General features: G+C 36.5%; 1 protein-coding gene across 1 annotated transcript in view; it reads left to right on the plus strand.

Moving 5' to 3' along the window:
- LOC124795380 (rotatin) overlaps window positions 1-22,449 on the plus strand; it is a 395,098-nt gene extending 372,649 nt beyond the window's left edge. The window contains exons 29-31 of the mRNA XM_047259395.1: window positions 8,513-8,653; window positions 16,802-16,931; window positions 21,917-22,449. Coding sequence (XP_047115351.1) covers window positions 8,513-8,653; window positions 16,802-16,931; window positions 21,917-22,194 — 549 coding nt within the window. The 3' untranslated portion in view covers window positions 22,195-22,449. The remainder of the gene's footprint in view (window positions 1-8,512; window positions 8,654-16,801; window positions 16,932-21,916) is intronic.
- Window position 22,450: the final 1 nt, after the last annotated feature.

Below are 22,450 nucleotides of genomic sequence, written 5' to 3' on the forward strand. Positions count from 1 at the left end.
ACACATGCTTGGAATGACATGGGGTTTTATTAGAACCAAAAAAAAAGCAAAGTATTGCTAGACGCGTGAAAGATCTCTTGCGTACGTCATTTGGTTATGATCGTGCGCTCAGCTGCCACTTTCGTCATGGTTGGCCTCCCAGGTCCCCAGAGCTCAGTCCGTGCGATTATTGGCTTTGGGGTTACCTGAAGTCGCAAGTGTATCATGATCGACCGACACCTCTAGGGATGCTGAAAGACAACATCCGACGCCAATGCCTCACCATAACCCCAGACATGCTTTACAGTGCTGTTCACAACATTATTTCTCGACTACAGCAATTGTTGAGGAATGATGGTGGACGTAATGAGCATTTCCTGTAAAGAACATGATCTTTGTCTTACTTTGTTATGCTAATTATTGCTATTCTGATCAGATGAAGCGCCATCTGTCGGACATTTTTTGAACGTTTGTAATTTTTTTTTTTTTTTTTGTTCTAATAAAACCCCATCTCATACGAAGCATGTGTGTCAATTTGTACCTATCTATCTACATTATTCCGTGATTTATTCAGTTTTCAAATTTATACTGACTTTGTGATCACCCGGTATATTGGAAGGACAGATGTTTCTTCACTAAAACTTAATGAACAAACAAGCAGACCAGTTATACATTGTGACACTTTCAGAACTTTGTGTGACCATTGTATTAACTTGTCTTCCTCCTCTTTCACTTTTAATAGATTACTTACTTATTTATTTATTTCATTAGTCAGCCATCTAAGGAGCACTGTAAGTTTACAGCTTTTGTGACAGTTGTTCACTGGCCACCGTGCTTGTATGGATTGAGCATGCTTTGGAGTAATTATTCACTCCTAACACAACCAGAATTGCCAGTCTTGGTTTTATTTTTATTTTTTTTTATATGTTTTTTGTTGTGTAATGGAAATTCTACGAAGTAGGAAGACATGTGAATTGTGAAACATTCATGTTCAAAGAAACAAGTATAGCTTTGTGTTATTGTGTTCTTATTAAATGATGTTTGATGAAGCACAACATACATAATTAAAACAATATCAGGAAACAAGATTTCTTGCCAGTTATTCATTAGGAAAAGTCGGACTCTTCACTTATGTATTAAATGCTATACAGACTATGGATTTAGTAATCCAGATACTATGCAAACTTTCTTAGTGAAATTCTTGCACAAAATGTTCTTCAGCTATTGGCCAACTAACAAGTTTATCCTGATGCAATGTTTTAATAGTTTTACCACCATTTGTATTTTGACAAACTGATGGGTTCTGGTCAGAGATAGTGGGCACACGTGTGTGAGGTGTGATTGCTTGTCTAAGTGTGTGTGTGTGTGTGTGTGTGTGTGTGTGTGTGTGTGTGTGTGTGAGATTTCTCTCCTGAAGAAGGCTTTGGCCGAAAGCTCAATGTGTAATATTGTTGATATTCCAGCCTGCACTTTCCATTGTCTGTTGGAATACACAGAAGGTTACCATTTACATATTCAAATCAGGTCTCTTCTTTGCCAGGGAGGCACCTGGAAAAATTGTATTTAGAAGCAGAAGTCCAATCCATTAGTTCATTAGAAAAAACATTAGTTGAAAGTTTTAACTACATGGTAAAGGTCTATTTCAGCATAGTGTTTTTGGTATGGTAGATTGAGTGTGTGTACCATGTTTCAAGCTTCATGCTGTGAAGACATTAATGGAAAACTTTGTAAGCACTCCTGAAAGTCAGTTATAATAACACTAAAGTAGTGTGTGATCGACATTCCAAAATGAAATAGTAATATTTGGTAATGAAGCAATAGAACCAGTTGAGTTTTTGCGTTTATGACAGTTTAAATCAGTGTGTGAATAAACTGCAAAAAAAATAAACAGATAAGTAAAAATCGCCAGGAACATGGTAGAGGAATTGAGCAGAACTTGCCAAATATCCAATGCAGCGCAGTGAAACAGCTTCAAAAAGGCGCTGACCCACACGCCAATGGAAAGAGCGGGCAGTGCCACATCTCCAGGAAGACAGAGTTCAGCACCCCCTGCCAATGCTGATTTAACCAGTCGCCCATCACCGGTTGGCATCAGATCCGTCGCAGACTTCAAGAATATAAGTATTGAGTAGCAAGAAGACGTTACTTAGCTTGCGTTCTGTGAGTATTAGTAGAGAGTAAAGTACTTGTAGTAGGAGGCACAGGAAGAAGTTAAGTTAATTTTCTTTTTAGAAATAAGGTGATCAATTAATTTTCAGGTGTTATGTACAGATCATTTTGAATTCCTGCCACCAGCCATTGCAACTTTGCTCCTTCCATGTTTATGTTGGTGCTGACTCTCACAGTGGCCGACACAACAAAAACAACATATAGAGTGCAGTGCCCAGAACATTAAATACTTACAGAGTGACTGCCATGAAATTTTGCGTAATGTTCTCATTATAGTCTGCAATGGTTTCACTTGAATTTTATGGCATGCTCTATACAGTTTCTTTCTTTTTTTTTTAGAAGTTTAAAACAATAAGAAATGAGAAAGCAGTGTCCCTGCTAGTGTATGTTATGTGGTAAATATACTTAATTTCGTATTTTGCAAGCTGCACATAGTGTATGATGATAGCATCTCATGTTACAATCATTTGATTCCCCCTCCTCATCCTATTCACAGATGAACTGCTGTATATTATTATACATGCTTTAATGTCTTTGATTTTATTACTGCCATTGTTATTGGATATATACTCCGATGAGCCAAAACATTATGACCACTGCCCACTGTGACTTCGGATGCCGCCTGGAGGTGTTGTGTGTATGTGATACCGTAACAAAACTATTAAAGCATAGCAGACACAGATTGGGGATCACTCTAATGAAGATAGGGGCTGCAAATGGGGAAATCCAATGAGATAAACAACTTTGACAAAGGGCAGATTATTATTACAGAAAGCCTGTGAAAATTATCTCGAAAACAGCAAAGGTGGTGGAATGTTCCCATGTTACTATCATGAGTATCTACGGAAAGAGGTAAAAGGACAGTGAAGCAACCACTACGTATTGTTTCTTTTCTCAGGGAGGAGATAGAGAGAGGTTGGGGAAAGTTAGATATGAAGTGTAAGTCACTTATATCCCAGAGAAACCCACTTTACATTACATTTATCATTTTTCATGGATCCCTTGGAGAGGAGTCTATGGGATGTGGAAAGAGTCTTACTTAGATACATGGATATTGTACAATCCTAATGCAGACAGGGTTATGAGCTATAATCCTTGTGAAGATATTCATCAATGGAGTAGAAGGAGTCGGCCAACAGGAAATTCTTTTATTCACTCTGAAACCGATCTTTATCACTTACAAGACCTTTGATATGCTCTAGTAAGTTACTGAATATATGAATACCCATGTATTTGACTCCTTTTTGTGCTAATGATAAGCTTTAATAGTCCTTATACAGATTGTTTTTGGTTCTGGTATTATAATCATGTTTTGCACTATTTTGTGTAAAAAGAGATGTGATGGAAATGACAAAGGGCATCAGTGAGTATATGTAATGAGAAGTAGTAGTTGGAATACCAAGTTTCTTAAAGAGGTCTCTGCATGATGATCTAGGACTGAGACCAGATATAATTCTAATGACTCTTTTCTTAATTTTGAAAATGTTCTCTTTGTGAGAGGAGTTTCCCCAAAAGATAATTCCATAACTCATTAGTGAATGGAAGTAGGCTGAATAAGTTAACTTCTTCATTTTTAAACCACCTATTTCTGTTATCATGCCTACTGTAAATATAGCTGAACTAAAGCATGTGTGTGAGTTTTCCAATTTAGATTGTGGTCAATTTGTAGCCCTAAAAATTTGACACTGTCTACAGCTGTAATTTCATTGTTTGAATACATTATACTTATAGGGTCAGGTATTCTTTGTGAGGTACTAAACTGTATGTACTGGGTCTTGTCAAAATTCAGTGACAGTCCATTTGCTGTGAACCACCCATTGATACTTACAAATATTTCATTAGCTGATTGCTCAGTGAGATCACGGGTACTGTTTTTTATACCAATACTTGTATCATCTGCAAGTAAGAAAAAATTTGCATTTTGTGACACTGCATATGGAAGGCCATTAATATATAATGGGAACAACAAGGTACCTAAAATAGAGCCCTGGGGCACCCCTTGTCTTGATGGTTTCATATTTTGAATAACTGTTGTCATGTGGTAAGCTTGATACAGACACACACTGTTTTCTATTAAAAATATAGGATGAGAACCATGAGCCTGCCACTCCTGTTACCACCTAATATTTTAAATTTTGTATAAGGATATCATGCTTAACACAATCAAAAGCTTTAGCCACATCATGGAATATTCCAAGTGGTAATAACTTTTAATTTATTGATTCTAATATATCATCTGTAAAAGTGAATATAGATTGATCAGTTGACAATCCTTTCTGAAATCCAAACTGATTGTGAATGAGAATATTTTTCTATATTAAGTGTTTATAAAGTCTATTGTACATAACCCTTTCAAACACTTTTGAAAATATTGCCAATAATGAAATTGAACGGAAGTTTTCCACTGATGATTTGTCTCCTTTTTTGTGTAATGGTTTGACAATAGCATATTAAAGCCTATCTGGAAAAGTACCACTGTGGAGGGATTCATTACGTAAGTAACTCAGTATATCACAAAGTTCTGAGGAGCAACATTTAATTACGGTAGTGCTGATTTCATCATAACCACGGGAACATTTGTTTTTAAGAGAGCTAAAATATTAGAAAACTCTTTTGGTGAGGTAGGATATAGTTGAATTTTGTCAAAATGTTGCAGAATTGCATTTTTAAAATATTTTTAGCTGTCTTCTGAGGAACTATGCAAACCTAAGTTGTCTGCTACTGAAAGGAAAAAGTTGTTTAAAGTGTCTGCAATTTTGGAGGTATCTCTAATCAACTCATTATTTACATTTAACATAATTCCCTCATTTGCCTTACTAGGTTTCCCTGTTTCACTTTTTACTATGTTCCATATAGTTTTTACCTTTTTATTAGAGGCATTTATTATTTCTTGAAAATAAATACATTTTGAAGTTCTGATTACTTTGTTTAGAATTTTACAATATAATTTGTAATGTGATTTAGCTCTATAGTCATCGTTTTCCCTTGACATTAAGTACAGTCTTCCTTTTTTTTGCAAGATACTTTTATTCCATTTGTAGTCCAAGGTTTTGAAACATTTAATCTATTTGCTTTGATTACTTTCTTAGGGCAGCAGTTTTGTGTGACCTAAGCCCCTATTAGAGAAACAGCTACATTTTTCATTTATCCTGGGTGAATTGTATACATCTTTCCAGTCTGTATTCCTCAAACAGTTTTTTATACCTTCAATTCCTGCTTCATTTATTATTCATATAGTTTCCCACTTCCTGTTATTAGTTGAATCAGACCCCACAATGTTAAATGTAAGCAACTGTGCATGATCTGAGAGGCCATTAAATATTGGATTTATACTATGATTTGCTAGTGCAGTAGTATCTATGAAAATTTTGTCAATGGTACCCCTAACCCTGGTTGGAAACTGTACTAAGGCAGTGAGATTATAAGAAGTGATAGGAGACTCTAGTACGGATCTAGAGTGACTATCCTCCAGAAAATTTAAATTAAGATCTCCACTTAGTATGAGTTCATTATTTTTAGAAGTTAAAAAAATTTATACAAAATTTATACTGCATCAAGCTGTTTAGTGAATAGCTGGAAATTACCAGTTGGAGCCCTGTATATTGTGACTATAATTATTTTTCTTTTGTATGTTTCTACTTGTGTGGCACATGCTTCAAAATGCTGAACACTACAGTATTTAAGAATGTCAATGTTTTTATAATTGAGACCCTTTCTAATGTAAGTGGCAACTCCTCTTTCCTCCATCTCTTTTCTACAATACTTTGAAGCTAAGCTATACCCTTCCATATTAAGCATTTCAATTTCACTACCTAAATGATGCTCAGAAATACAAATAATATCAACAGGATTTGTAGACTGTAGCTCATCTAAACAAATTTGAAATTCATTAATTTTTTAAACCTCTGAGATTTTGATGTAAATTTACTGTAACACACTCTCTCTCTCTCTCTCTCTCTCTCTCTCTCTCTCTCTCTCTCTCTCTCTCTCTCTCTCCCTCCCTCTCCCTCCCCCTCTCCCTCCCCCCCCCCCTCCCCTTCCCTCCCCACTTGTATTACGCTTAACATTTTCAGACTTATCTTGTTTCAATATTGAATTTGTAGATAATGAGCTTAACCTAAAAAAGAACTACTTCCATGAGTTGCAGTGTCCCCCCTTAAAGAATTCTTTATCAACCTAGCCCATATATCATTCCCTATTCTTTTGAGATGCAGGCCATGAGAAGTAAAGCCCCATCTACCAATAGTGTCAAGAGGAACCAAACCAATCCCTGATCCAGCACCAGCTCGAAGTAGTCGATCCAACTTCATATTGACCCTCTTCACAGAGCTGTTCAACTGGGATTGATCGTACCGCTTGAAAACAGGCCCAAACTCAATATTAGTATGGTTCATTGCTGATGCTATTTTTACCAGGTCACTCTCAGTTCTGTAGCCCTCCTGGTCCCTATCGATACTGTTCCCTGCTCCACCCACTATTACAACATGATCCACCTTGGTGAAACCTTTACACAAAGATCCTACGCCCTCTATCACTTGGCTGAGATATGCACTAGGCTTGAAAAAGTTTGAGACCTGGTAGCTGTCACCTAATTTTCCCTGCAGAAGTTGGCCTACACCTCTTCCATGACTGCTACCTAGCAGCAGAATTTTCTTCCTACTTCCTACTTTTTGTGAAGCAACAGGATTCCTAACTGAATTCTGCTGAGCATCAGCTACACCTACATCTACATGAGGCTCTTCATTACGTAACTGTGGCAGCAGGGCAAATCTATTTTTTGTGCCAGCAATGAAACTGTCAGATACTGTCCTCTTTCGGTGGCCCCTGTTCCCTGCTACCACTTCCCACTTCTCTTCACCCTTCTCCCCCCTTAACCTAATTAGTTCCTCTCTAGCTTTATCTAATTCAGCCTGAAGGGCTGTAATCTTCCCCTCCTGTTCTGCTATTTTCATATCCCGTGAACACACTCTACAGTTCCTAAGAAGAGTCTCATTTTGTTCCCCACTTTCCATGCCACTGCATTCCCCCCAGTGAAACGATCTGTCACAATAGCTGCATAGCACCCCAGAACTAACTTTCCTATGGCAGCTAAAACACTTCACACTCATGATTGCTTACAATATAGGCCTACTTTTTAAGCTTTTGCTAAATAAAGATTATTTCCTATTTCCTATGCTCTGTAGTGCTCTAATAGAATTAATGTACTTACTTAATTACACTTCGAATCACTTAACTTTTGCACACAAAATTTAGGCCTAAAAATGGCTGTTAAGCAGTAACGGTTTTACGCTATTTTCTTTAAAAATGCGGCAGAGAACTTAAAATCTTCACTTCCCCAGTTATTACACTACTGAACGCAGTTAAACCTAATAAAATCTAGACACTACACTTACTACTTACTAAAACTTTAAAATTAGCACACATGAAATATCAACACAATTGGTCGGTCCAAAGAGCTTAAGTCACTTGTGAGGACAAGTGGCAACAGAAGGTTTTTCATCTGGTTTATGTTGCTTTTAACGTGCCTTCAAAGGATTTGCTAACCGGGCCTTCGACTGATGTATTTCACACAGTCATTATACAATGTTGTCACATCATTTTATTTTTAAGGTCACATTTATAGCACAGGATAATTCCTAATTTATATTCACCCAAATTGCTTCAGTAAAACTAATTCAAGTACTGACAAGTTTTTTTCTGCTTTAGTAAACATTATTTCATAAAAGAGCAGTCAATTACAGAAAATGACATTTGACTTTTAGGTGTGATACACTACTACTATCTCCTTTAATGGCTGCTGTGGGAGTAAAACAAAACTGGACAGGATACAGGAAGAAGCAAGATGGAAATTATATCTAACTATATCTTTACTGTTTATCATTGACTGAAAGTTTGATTTGAAGATAAATATTTTATTATTATTTTGAGCTTTTCCTCATTACAGAGGTTTATCTCCAACATAATAGTTTACTTGGAAATTACAATACAAACAATAAACGTTCATAAACTATATTCTCAAAATATTTCTCCAGGTGTTTCGATCTTGTGTGTCTTCTTCCCCTGCGCCCATTCTCCTCATTGTGTGCTGTACATTTTGGAGCCAGGTGGTCATAGGTCGTCCTCTTCTTCTTCTCCCCTCCAGTTCCCACTCCAGTATCAATTTTGGTATTCTGGTTTTCTCCATTCGTTGTACATGCCCGTACCACTGTAATTTCTTCCTATCCATTACGTCATATATTCTTTCTTTTATTTCCATTCTCCTTATTACTTCGGTGTTGAAGATAAATATTGTGATATTTTTTTATGATGCAGTCAAAATTTATAAAAGGTTGATTCACAAACTTGTTTTTTTTTTGTCCATTAGAGCAATTTGCTTCGAGGACTAACATATCTGCATACACACAGCCGAAAACCCAGCACTGAGATTGACTATTTGCAGAATATGTGGCTTGATTTCTTGACTGACTTTTCGTCATATCCAGAAGGACAGATTACAATTTCCAAGGTAAGCAAAAAGAGTTTTTTAAGATTTTACAATTTTCCTTTTGTCGATATATTTTTCAGAATAAGTTTCTGTTTACAGTGATTTTTGTTAATTTCTCAATGTTTTCAGTAATTTTCTGTTGTCCACATGTGATCATGTCACTGGTAGTTTTCACAAGCTAGGGTGAGGGGTAATGACTTGGATTATGGACAAATTGTCATTCAGTAGAAAATAATGTTAATGCAGTTAACTTGACCATCAGTATCTTACCAAACAGAAGGAAATACTACTGTGTGCCTTTGTATATACTGTACACTCACCCTTGTATTACGTAACATTAGTGCTACAGGTCTACTTTTACAACATGTTGTTTTAAGTATTCTGCAGCTGACTCAGGCAGTTAGTTCTGTAACATGGCCAACTGTGATTTGAGCCTCCATGATCTGGGACCATGCGTAGACAGTTACTGTTTGAGTCTGCATGTACTTTAAGCTATGTATAATCTTAAAAGTAACTTTTATTTATGTATTTACTTTTTGAGAAAACAATCATGTTAACAAATCCCCAAGGAACTGTACAAATGAAGATAGTAACATTAAATATATTTCATGTATTTATTAATTAGTATTCTTTATGTCATTAAAATACATATATCCTTTCCCACACTACTTTCGGTTATTTGCTGCAGTGCTATACATCACTTCACGGGAATGATGGGTATTCCTATACATTCTTATTGACAAATGATACTCATGAATGAAAAACTGTAAAACCAATTATTGTGTAAGAGAGCCCACCCTATTGTTTTATTTTCAATTGGAGAACCATGCTGTGAGTAGATGCATGTGATCAAGGCAGGATCGCCTTGGCATTAACTTTGCGAGTGGCACAAGAAAAGGGCTCCATGTATCACTGGCCTATTTTGGAGAGGTGTAATATCACTGGAATAAATGCAAGGAAAGAGGACACTGACAATATTGATATTGAAACAAATGAATATGAATTGAACTTTCATTCTGAATTCTGAACCCGTCACCCTGTGTAAGAACTTATACATAATTTTCTCAGTTGGACATTATGTTTGAAGTATTTCCTTACTGTTTAATAAGGTGTCAATGGCCAAATAAATGTTAGAAACATGTAAGGATTTTGCACATATTTGTGGACAGCATATGGAGTATATATACGAAAGTATACGTCTGATTATCGAAGAAAAGTAGAAGTTGTTAAGTTAAATTTCCTTCCAGCAGTAGTACTTCAATTATAATAAGAAGCATTGTATTACTACACCCAAGGCAACAGTCAACTAAGCAGAACAGTATTAAGTCTCCATTGAATACAGTAAACCAGGGAACACTACATTGCATACATACAATAATTATCATTTTATATTAAAGTCCCCTCCAATAATAATCTAGAAGCCAGAATGACCTGTACATTATAAAGTAATATTTTTATTAATAATTTCTGTGTTCTCAGATCTTAACAGCAGTGTTCTTTTGCCATAGTGTTTTTATGAATGTTAATGTCTGTCAGTACATTTTTATGTAAACAACCTTGGGTGCCAACATTCCAAAATTTCATGAAAATATGTAAGCACATTGTCATAATCATGTAATAAGATGCAGATAATGTGTATGTATTGTCATTTCATTAATTATGTGGCAGAAAGACTGGCTATTTTAGAAGGTCCAGAAGTGTTAATAAATTTTCCCGATACTCCCTACATTTATATTTCATGAAGACTTTACCAATAGTTTTCTCAAAATGGTAAACGTCACTGTTACCTCTTTGGTGACAAAATTAAGCTTACATTGCAATTTCAATTTCTTGTTACTCCAAAATTATCTCCTCTTTGAGTGCAGCTTTCTGCTTGGTTTTTAAGTACACAAATATATTTAAAGCACTTTTTTCACCACCCTGCAGAATAAAAAGAAAGTTACACATTGTATCTTTTGGCCAAAGCCTTCTCAGCAAAGAAAAGACTCTCTCTCTCTCTCTCTCTCTCTCTCTCTCTCTCTCTCTCTCTCTCTCTCTCTCTCCCCCCAACGCACCTTCCTGTATTCTACACTGGCATGACAATCAATAGGCTGTACGTCAGCATCAATGGCCACCATCAAACTGTAGTCAAGAAACAGCTTAACCATCCAGTTGCTGAGCACACTACCCAACATGACATTCTTCATTTCAATGACTGCTTCACAGTCTGTGCCATCTGGATACCCACTACCAACTCCAGCTTTTGTGAACTGGCCAGCTGGGAACTTGTAACTGCAATATATCCTACATTCTCATAACCATCCTCGTGTCAACCTTCTGTAGTCATTGTCCTTTACCTGCTTATCACCTTCCCTGTTCCCATTCCAGTACTACACAACCCTCCATTCCACAAGCACACCAATAGTCTTTTTTCTATGCTTCCCCTCCCCTCCCTCCCCCATCTAGCTGCCCTAGCCTCTCTCCACCTCGTCACTGTACACCCTCAAAAGCAACACTTTACTGTCTCCACTCCTATCCTGCCATCCCTAACCCTCCCCACCCCAGCCACCTCCTTACCCCCATCATCCAGATTGCTCTCCCACCATGTGCTGCTGCTTGCTGTCTGGCCTCAGCAACCACAATCTCTGTGGTCATGTGTGTACGTACGAGAGTTGCATTTGCGTGCTTGTCTAATTTCAGTGAATCTGTGACTCAGCATCTCCACTATATGGTGAGTAGCAATCTGTCCTTTTCTTTGTATTATCATTATTCCACCCTGGATTTTTCCATTGTTTAAACATTAATTTGTAGCCAGTTTATTTGTACATGTTTCTTAAGTCATGCTGTTATTGGCCGGTGAGATCATGTGATGTGAGATATGACTGGCTGACAAAAGCACATTGCAATCTCGGTTTCAGTGCTTTGGAAGCAACCTGCTGTGTTTGGTGGAATTGGTATTTATACTTTCATAATACAGAAATATGCAGTGTACATGTTGCCACACATCATAGATGTTTCAGAACCATGTTATTTTTTGTGAGTTTCATTTCCTAAAGTGCTGGGAAGTTCTGCACTGGTGTATAAAACCTTTACCATGCAATGGATTGATAAGTTTTAGAGCTCTGAGGGGAAATATTATCACTTAACACTGAAAAAATGTCCTTCTGCCCTGGAAAAGGTGTATTTTTAACCAAGAATTCCAGCTTTTTTGTGTGTGTGTCCACATGTACACCCTGAGTATTGTAATCAACCCAAATGTATATCTAGCAACAGAAGACATGGTGAATAATGTTCTTAAAAGTATTATTGTGTGATTTTCTGTAGATGGTTTCACTCCCAATTTAAATAAATAAATAAATAAAATGAAGTAAAATAAAATTTGAAAATTTTAAAAAAATTAATTCTTCGTACCTAGATGTATTAACGCAGTTAATAAATGTAACACATAGTTAGAAAGTAATAATGAGTGTTGAAACTACAACATTTTTAGGTGTCCATATTTATGATAATTTAAACTGCATAAAACACCTTTTTGGACTCCTAAAGTGACGCAATTCAGCCACATTTCTATGTCAAACCATTGCAAGTCTTGGGGAGAGAGCAATCATTAAGTTACCATAGTTTTCGTATTTTCATTCATTACTGTACTGTGGAATGATGTTCCGGGGGTAACTCGTCTTTAAGAAAGTATTAATTGCTTAAAAGCTGCTTATAAGAGTAATATAAGATTTTCACCCATGATTGTCTTGTTCAGGTACGTTTAAGGAGTTATGCATTTTCACTATTGCTTCACCACATATGTATTTCCTCATGAGTTTGTTGTAAATTGTAAGAATAATATATGGTGTTTACTGATGGTCATCTTTGACAGATATGTTCAAGGACTTAGGCATTTTGACTACTGCTTCATGGTAAATGTATTTTCTCATGACATTTGTTGTAAATGAAAGTAATTTATGTAGTAAGAAAATAATAACCTAAATAATATGGAAGGTATAAATATGCAGACATTGCGTGTTGGTTTTATTTTTATTGTGCTTGTGGTTAATCATATTGTGATACAATGCATGTTTTCAGCAAGGGATGGCAGTCACAGCAACTTAGCAAGAAGGAATACCTGCTTGGATGCTTTTTGGATTTAAAGTAGTTATTATAGCTTTGTTGATGGAGTCCAGAAGATCAGTATGGAAAGCACATGTTCAAACTACTGTTATACAGGTGTAATAACAACCCCATGTTTGACACAACATATAAAAACTAAAAAAATTGCATCTTCTTTTGATGCTCCTTTCCTGAAGCTAAACTGTGAATTTTGCAAAATTTATGTTTGCTGAAAAGTGTTACTAGGCTTCGATACAAAGCCCTTTAAAACAATGATAGTGATGCAGTTGATACATAAAGAGGCTTCACTAATGAATCTCTGAATTTCAAAATTGCCTGTACCTATAATACATACTGCATGACATGGGTATGATGCAAATGTATCTTTAATACATTGCTATTTTGTCTTACTTGTGTGAGCCACTATAATCTGATTTAAACTAGTTATCACTTGATGTTTAAGATCTAAAGCTGTAGCATTCTTGAGTCTAGTATAGTCTGCAGGCAACCTCCACAGTGCATCGCTCTCCACAGAGATAGAAAATTGCTTTAAAGCCTCTATCTTCCCCAAAACTCAAGTAAAAAATCTCAAATGTAGACCTCTATAGTCTCTCTCAGCATGACAAACACCTGTTCGTAATGTCAAGAATCTGTTCTTAATTTTAATTAGGAAAAGAGATATTAATTTTTTTAAGAGATCAAATTTTCCCATTCGTAAATAGCTTCACACTTCTCATGTCATATCTCAAAAACCAATGCTCAGTCAGCCATGATTTTTTTTCCGTTGATTACTAAAATATCTTGCTTGGCAACATATCTCTTAAAGTTTTCATACTGCATTACATTTCCTATATACATAAATGCTTCTGAAAATGGCATTTTTATGCAGTTTTCAGTATTTAACTCGTAAGAAGTCTGAAGTTTAATGTCTCAATCTGCTACAAAAAAAGTAAAAACTCTTAAATTACAAATAGTGTTTTTCTCAGTGTTATCTCTAAGCATGTCATTTTTTTTTTTTTTCATTTTACATAGGGCCATTGTTATGTTGGTTATTTTAAAAAGAGAAATTTTTGCATCTGGAAAAGTTCGCTTCTTATCTTTGCATATCCTGAAAACTATTACACATGTGAAATAACATCTTGGAGTTTCCACAAAATGAAATATATTTAAAATGTAGTCTAACTTACCATAAGGATATGATGGGAGGTGGCTGAACAGTATTCCTTAGTCTCACAACATCAAGAGAGACCGATCAAAATAAAGTCACAAACACATGATTTAATGGAAGTAAGACATTCATTCACTATACACTAAATACTAATCATACAATGGGAAGACAACACTTAATTCAAAATCAGAATGAGTGTCGGCGCTGCTTATTGTTACAGATATTATCCAGTCCTTGACACACTGTTGTAACACCCCTTCATTATTCCATGCTTCCTCTATCACTCGTTTCACTTGATCCACTCCTTTTTGCCAGTCTTTTGGCATCACTTTTTCTACTGTCTCCTACAAAATCCATTCCACTTCGGTCAATGTAAATTTATTATTTTCTGAATCAACATGACACTTAACCAGGGCCCAAATCAGTTCTGTTGTGTTGAAGTGGCAATGGTAGGGCAGCAATCTGAGCACTTTATGCTCATATTTTTTTACTGTTTCATCCACAATGTAAACTAGATTCTTCAGCTTGTGTTGCAACACATTTTCTAATAGTTCTGCCCTTGCGAAGATACTGTTAAACTGTGTCTTACGTTTCTCTAGCCAGAAAACAATGTATTTTTCTTCATTTCCTTTGTGGGCGCCTTGTATAACTGAACAATATGGAGTATTATGCATGGTAATTACAGAGTCTTTCATTAAGTTTTGAAGCACAGTGACTTCAAACCTTTTCACAAAAGTATTGATTCATGTCTTGGTGGTAGTTGGAGTCTTTTTTGAAGTGCATAACAGCAGAAAATTAGAAGGAATCCTTTGAATTTCTGGCATGTGCTACAATTATTCTTTCTTCTCTGCTGATTGGAGCTGCCATACTGCCACTGATGGTATCGTCTGTCCAAACTTTTTTTAAATTGCCTCCAATATCCACCCATGTTTCATTAAGCCAAATGATACTGTCAGAATTTTTCCCTACTAATTCTCTAAAAAAGTGACATGCTCCAATATCTTGGTGTTCCATTAAAAATTATGGTCAGAAATGCTTTTGTAGCAGAATCCTAATTTTTTCATGACTAATAACGAGGACTATTTACTATTCTGAATTAGGTCCACTGCTACAAAGGTAGCATGTAGCTTTTTGATTGTCAGATACACCTTCCTCCAACACTTTGCATATATCTGACGACAAATCACACCTTCCTGAAAAGAGTCGAGATTTACGAACCTTTTCTCGACACACTTCTTCTTCCCACATGTCTCCTGTTTAGATGACTCACATAATTCTTCCTTCACCAATTTCTCCTTGAAGATTGTTATCGCTGATAATTCACTGATTTACAGAGCAGCTGCAGTTTGCTGCACCACTTTACCCAGAGGAAGTAGAGGCACCCCTGCATCCCTCTCTCTCTGAGAACACTCTGTCATGGAATACACGAATTCACATGACTGACTGTGCATAATCACACCATGTCCGACACTTTCCTAGGAGTGTGCGGTCTGCCCCTCTTTTGACAACTTTCATCACACATCGTAAGATATGTGAAGCTGAGAGTCACTCAAATGTGTCACTACAGTGGCTCGTTGAGGACTGGCTGGCGCATTGCTTTACGGAGCACAGCTCTAGTTGGCAACAGAGTGGCATCCAACAGTACCAGGCTCCCTTTGCTTTGTTGGTGGTGGGAGCTGCATAGCCTGTTACCTGTCACGTGACAAATAGTTTAAATCAGAGTATAGTCTTCAATGATTCAACAATCATATTGATTTTGTTTCCTCCTCGCTAGTTTCTTTTAACCATATACAGCATAATCTATACCTGTAACATCAGCTTGTAAAAATTCTGCATAGTTGCCCATACAAATAAAATTTTCATTCAAGTTATCAGCTGTTGGCAGAGAGAATTTATAAAAAATTTCCACAGATTTAGTAGTTCACCAACAGTCCCATAAAGTTTTATCAGGGGTCATGGAATATCTATAAAATTTAAGTTTGTTAGTAATACAACTGTGTGTAATAGTATTTAAGAACTGTGGTAGTGTCAGCCAAGAACCGAACGACGGTATGTTGAGAAGGTGTAGAAGTTAGAGATGTATCAAATGATTAAATAAACAACACATTGATCTTGTCAAAATCCGAGGAGTGATTTCTTCTCTTCTTTTTGAGTCACCCTGGGTTCTCACTTAAATATCCTGTCCTGTGGGAATCTCTGTGAACTCAATGATTACATAATCTGTTGCAGCCTGTTGATCTTGGCCACTGATAGCCATGCCGTACCATGTCAGCAGGAGCTTCATGTGACATGTTAAGATTCCACACTCAGCCTTGATAATTCTTTGTAAACTGACCATATAGTTTTTAATTTTTCATGGGCCCATCTACTCTCTTAGTACATTGCATGGTTGTAATAGTTTTAGTGGCACTTTTCAGTGCTTCATAATATTACCGGTAGTGAAATTCTGCTGCTGATTTGTGACTTTCCTTCATACTATAATGCAGTTCCTATTACTCCTACATGATATTACAATACTCTTTGTTATTATTGCTGATATAAACACTAAAAAGTAGGAAGAAACTATACTTAGCTTTCAGAACTTGTATGTACCTTCTTCATGGAGGAAGGAGAGAGAGATTGGGAAAGTTTGGAAAGGAGTAGTAGGTCACTTGGAGTACTTGTAAGTGTTTCTATCAACAACTACATTGAATTTTGCGTCCTATTGGTAACTATTGGCCATCCTTTTGCCTCATAATTTTTTGGTTTTCTAATTTACGTTTTTCTTTTGATATAGTTAATAAAACCCTTAATTATAAGAAGTGATAGTTTGTAGAGTTACTCATATGTTGATTTTTAACAAAGTATTCATACAGTTTTTACATTCTAACTGTGATACGTGTTCCTGACAGGCAAATTATTTATATATTTATTTGTTTCAGGCAAATGACTCATTAGATACACTTATGGTATTTGCTAAAACACTCAAAGAGCCGTGTCAGATTAAAGCCCTAGAAGTACTTCGCAATGTTACTTTCAGCCATTCAAATAGAGCTCGTCTGGTTGGGCATGGTAAGCATCTACATATTCTGTATAAAATGATTTATATGTTAATACCACACCAACATCTGCCTGCTTAGATGAGTGGTAATGTGTTTGCCTACCATGCAGCAGGCACGGGTTCGATTCCCAGCTCGGCTGGGTTGGAGATTTCCTTTCGGCTGGGTTGGAGATTTCCTCCACTCATGGACTGGGTGTTGTGTTGTCCTCATCCTTGTCACATCATCACCGACACGCAAGTCACCCAATGTGGTGTCACCTGAAATAAGACTTGCAACCTATCGGCCGACCTTCCCCGCATGGGGCCTCTCTGCCGTCAATGGCACATGATCATTTCATTTACCATACCAGCTTTATTATTAATTTATGTGTGTTCATTCATTCGTTTGCTTGCTTTTGTGTGTGTGTGTGTGGGGGGGGGGGGGGGGTTTGGCAGTGAAGGGAGAAGTTAGAAAGTGTGACTGTGTCCAATTTCCATATTGAATGTGAGCGATTGTTAGATAATTTAGAGAATGGACATGGACATTATATCAGTGTCACTTTGAGTGACACTTTTTTTCTGAGTCTGATTTTTTTTTTCTTTCCCAAATTGATTTGTCCACTGGTATCCTTCAGATAAATAAGGTATACTAACCTTTTCATTGGTCTCATCATTTCACGCTGGACATCTGCAGAGTATACATTTATCAGGAGCAGAAATGTAATGGCTGCTACTCAAGTTACCAGCTCTGTGAATCAGAGGCGATCATGTTATACACTACAAAACCATCATTTCATGTGCTTGGCCCATATAATGATGATGAGTACTATATGGCACCATTTATTCTTCTTGAAGCCTCCAGACATGGATACCTCTATTACGATGGTGACACAAAACTGAGACTGCTCTGAAAAGGTAACATCCTGCTCCGCTTTCATCCATTGTTGACAATGGATATGTCACTGTTAGTACATCTCTCTGCTGCCACATCAGGAGAAACCAGAACAATGGTCTCCATGCTGACAGTCTTTGATGCTCCACACAGTCCCACTGTAAGTGCAAATAAGCCCATTTCATGACTTACAGGTACTTGACATGGCTGTATGAGATCTGCATGTCTGAGTGAACATTCTGTCATCTTGGGCACTAGCCTCATGGGGCTACTGATACCCTGGTTGGTCCCCCTGAACCTGTCAGTGTCATATTTACATGACAGTAATGGGATCCCAACCATCATGAGCAGCATTATCACAGAATGATAAACTGCAGTCTCAGTAGACCATGCTGCTGCTGCAGTTAATTTCCAACATGTGCTAGTAAATGTTTCCCCTTCCTAACACAAACTTTTCACAAACAACTGACATTCAGATAACAATGAAGACAATCAATTATTGACAAAATTATTTAATTGGATAGATAAAAAATCTACTCACCAAGCTGCGGCAGAACACACGCATAAAAGACGGTTGTAATAGGCAAGCTTTTGGCGCCAGTGGCTCCTTCTTCAGGCAGAAGAGTTGGAGAGGACTAGGAAAAGGGGTAGGTTTCAGGAAAGTCACCCATAACTGTGGGTCAGGGGAGACTTCCATACAGGATGAGAAGGAAAGACTCTCCAGTTCTTTTCCTTCACTTGTCTTCCTTCCCCTTCAACCATTCTGCCTGAAGAAGGAACCACTGGCTCCAAAAGCTTGCCAATTACAACCGTCTTTTATGTGTGTGTGTTCTGCCACCACTTGGTGAGTAGATTTTTTTTATCTGTCCGATTAAATGACCTTCAGATAAGATTTATGAATGACAAACCTACTGCATAATCTCATACTTCAGACAGAGTTACACCTACCTATTTTGCACTGAAATGCTGATCATTTGCACATCCAAATGTATTTGGCATTTGTTCTTTATGTTCCAATTTTAGTGGCCAGCAGTGTATGTATAAATAACAGACAGGGTGGTTGCTATCTTTAAAAAAATTCATTGAAGAGTTGAATGTTCAACCCTTCAAAATATTGGCAGACAGCCTGAATTTTATTTTACAGAGGGCAAAAAGGCAAACAAAGAAGGTGGTTTATTTTAAGTGCCTGTCAATGCAGAAGACCTCTGAGCAAATAATGGGAACTTTTATGTGTGGAATTGAAATGAAAATAGTGATGAGTAAGTAGGTCAAGCATATCCTTTTGGCAGGGAAGTGGAGCTATTTGGTGTATTGTACCAAGAAGATTGATTTTACTACATGGCAAAAATCACTTAGGGAACTATCATCCTTTACAAAAAGAGGATGAAAATTTATAGAAGCAAGTATGCTGAATACCTATTGTTAAGTATTCTTAATAAGACTAGAGTTGGATAAAAAGTCATATACAGTGTGATCAGAAAAAGCTTGTAAAGGTGTCGCAGGCTACATTCTGCTGAGAAATATTTGTGAAGAAAAAAAAATTGATACATTGCATGATTTCCAAGTTAATTAGCATTTACATTAGACTATCAGGCTGTTGTGAGGCCAAATTCAAGCAACACACCAGAGATGGTGTTGGCCAAACATATTCTTTGTTTGATTTCCTAAAACTGAACAAGAGAGTGATACAAAAATTGGGCATGGGATGGTAGTAAGGATTGAACCCAAGCCAAAGGCTGAGCAGTCTAAAGCACTACTATTTATGCTGTGAGAACAACTGACATTAATTGTATCTGGCAGGCCACTTGAATTTGTGCAAGCAGTAGCTGATTTGCTAACATCAGTGCTAATTAACTCAGAAATTACACAACATATCAAATTTTTATCTCAATGTTTATTCCTCAGCACAACCTACCCTGAAACACTCACACAAGCTTTCAGACTGTTTCTGAATACACTATATATTAACCCAAGTGGAGAAGAAATGCCATCCCTTGAAGAATGTGGTAACAATGGTGAAGTGGGCAGAACTGTTGGATTTGTAAGTTCTAAAAGAAAAGAATAACATAAATGACAAAGAACTCATCAGAAATGATTATGCTCTGAATATTGATATCCATTAGCTATATTGAGCATATTCCTTATGAATGTAAGGACACAAATATTTTTTTTTAAAAAAATAAGCTACAAGGTTCATCAGACATGTAGGCATTGCACTGATATACATTAACATAAGTTTTGGAAAACACAGAGATCAATTTGGACTTACAAAGAGGTATCAGCTTTGCCAAATACTCATAATAATGATTCCCAGCCATCTAGAAGGACAGTCAGAATCACTCTTTAGTGTTTTTTCCCTTTATATTGCCCCTCGTATACTTTCAGATACTGGGTAGATCCAGGCATCTCAGCCTTCATACTTGCTCTTAAGCTCATCCCACCCTTGTTCCATACGCGAAGTCGCTGACATCCTTGTGAGGTGCAACGTGGGAAGAGCCGGTGATTGACATTGGTCAGTAACTCTGCAATTTTACTCTGTGCTTGTAGAGCTTGTTAGACTCTTTGACTCTCAAGTACCATTTGTTACAGTGCTATGACTACTAAGAAGGACCTTCTATGAATATTACCACACAGAATGTACATACTGCTCAACTGGCCCATGATAAGCAAGAATAATTTCAAGCAACTACTTCCTTAATTTTATTAAGACTTTGCATCATTTAATGTCAGATGAACAAAGTGCCCAATCCAAAGTTATCAGATTTTCCTGGAGTTTTCTTTCTTCTCTCTTACTTTCTCTGGAAATTAGAGTACTTAAGTTTATTTTCACAACTCACTTAGTTTGTGAACACTGATATGATAAAATTATGCTCATTGTATTATTTAAATTAAGTAATATCTGTTCCACATCAAGCTGTAGAGTTCAGTTATGGCCAAATGTTTGGGAATATTGCCAGATGTCAGTGAAAAGGGAAGCTGTAGTGAATAATAAATTTTGAGACTGAATTTAGAAAACATGTTCCTTTGATTTCATCAAAAAACTTGAATAATGTTTCTTATCTACTGAAGCAACTTTTCACCAAGTTTCATTTTGTGACCATAATGGGAATAATCATAATATTATTTTCATTTCTGCTTTTTTTTCCCTTTCTCATTAGTTATAAAAGAAGTTAGCTTCAAAGTTTTAAATAGGTAAGAGAAAGAGGTAGGACCTGTATTCAACAGAACAAATGTTTATTAATGTTATTTTTAATTTCTGGTGGACAGTGAAATGGATATAGTGGTTCAGTGGGCTATGTTTAGTGCCAGAGAGAGGGATGCAAAGCATTACTCATATGTCACATGTGGAGGACTACTCACTGAACTCATGAAATAACTTCATGTATTGAAGATTATTAAACAGGACAAATATTTTCCTTACAGGCACATATTTAACAAATGAAAACTACTATGCTGTTTGTAAACAAGTTCACAAGAAAATGCAAAATTGAAAATATGATGATGAAATAATGACTTCACTACTTGTGTGCTTGTCATGCATGCAGTTTTTTTCCTTCAGAAATTTCCCTTCTGCTATGAGTATGACCAAATTGTCTTGCACATGAGCACTTGTGCACAAGCCATAAGTTCATTCTTAACCAACTCCCTAACAGCTGTGAAGGCCACGAGTAATAAGTGAGTTTTATTTTAGTGCTGACCACCTCTATTCCTAGATTCCTGTCTGGCACCAGACTGCTAATATGCTTTTCTTAAACAACATCTGCAGATGTTAAAGTCAGCATTCAGTTTTACTAATGGAAGGCTGCTCAGTAAACTTTTTGGATCTTCCTATTTTCTATGTGAAGTGTTTCAGAAAGAAACTCAAACATCTTATATGTTTAGGATCATATTATCACTACTTACATCACTCTTTTTCATCTTTAAAATTTCATATTAGTGAGACTTTTGCACTCCTTTTCTGAGATCATTTTCTAACTTTACAATATTTTCTGCACTTGTTACCACAGCCAGACTCCTATTACATTTAACAAATGCAGTCACAAATTACTCTTTTGTGGTGTTGCAATAAATCACTTCCTTGATATATTTTGCAATGCATGACACTTATCGAATTTTTCTTTACAGGTGAATACATAAAACTTCTATTCAATAAGCTGTCTGAGGGGAGTTTAGAACAAAAATATTTAGTTGTGCTAATGGTATGGGCTGTGACTGCTAACAATCAGAAGGCTAAAATAACCATGAAATCAGCTGGTATAGCTACAAAATTGCAAGACATTGTGAACCAGCTCAATCTGTCGTGCCACAGTGAAGAAGATGAGAAAAAGGCTGATATATTTAGTTACGTTCTTAGTGTTTTAAATGCTGATGACAAGAAAAATTTAATGACTGAAGATCTGTGAAGAAAAATGGGTATTAACTTCTATGAAGGTACAGATTTAATCCTCATAACTTGTGCACTGTGCACATGCACCTTCTTCACCACAGAGCTGTAGTGGTACATGTAAATGTTGATGAATTTATACCATTTTTGATCTTTTTTATGATTATGAGAGTATGTTTTACCTACTTCATCTGTGATAATTGTTTTATTGTGCTTCATACTTTAATGATTATAATCTTGTTAAACAGGTATTTTTATGCATTGTGCCAACAGTG

The sequence above is a fragment of the Schistocerca piceifrons genome, chromosome 1 (genome assembly GCF_021461385.2).
Source record: "Schistocerca piceifrons isolate TAMUIC-IGC-003096 chromosome 1, iqSchPice1.1, whole genome shotgun sequence".
Lineage (NCBI taxonomy): Eukaryota > Metazoa > Arthropoda > Insecta > Orthoptera > Acrididae > Schistocerca > Schistocerca piceifrons.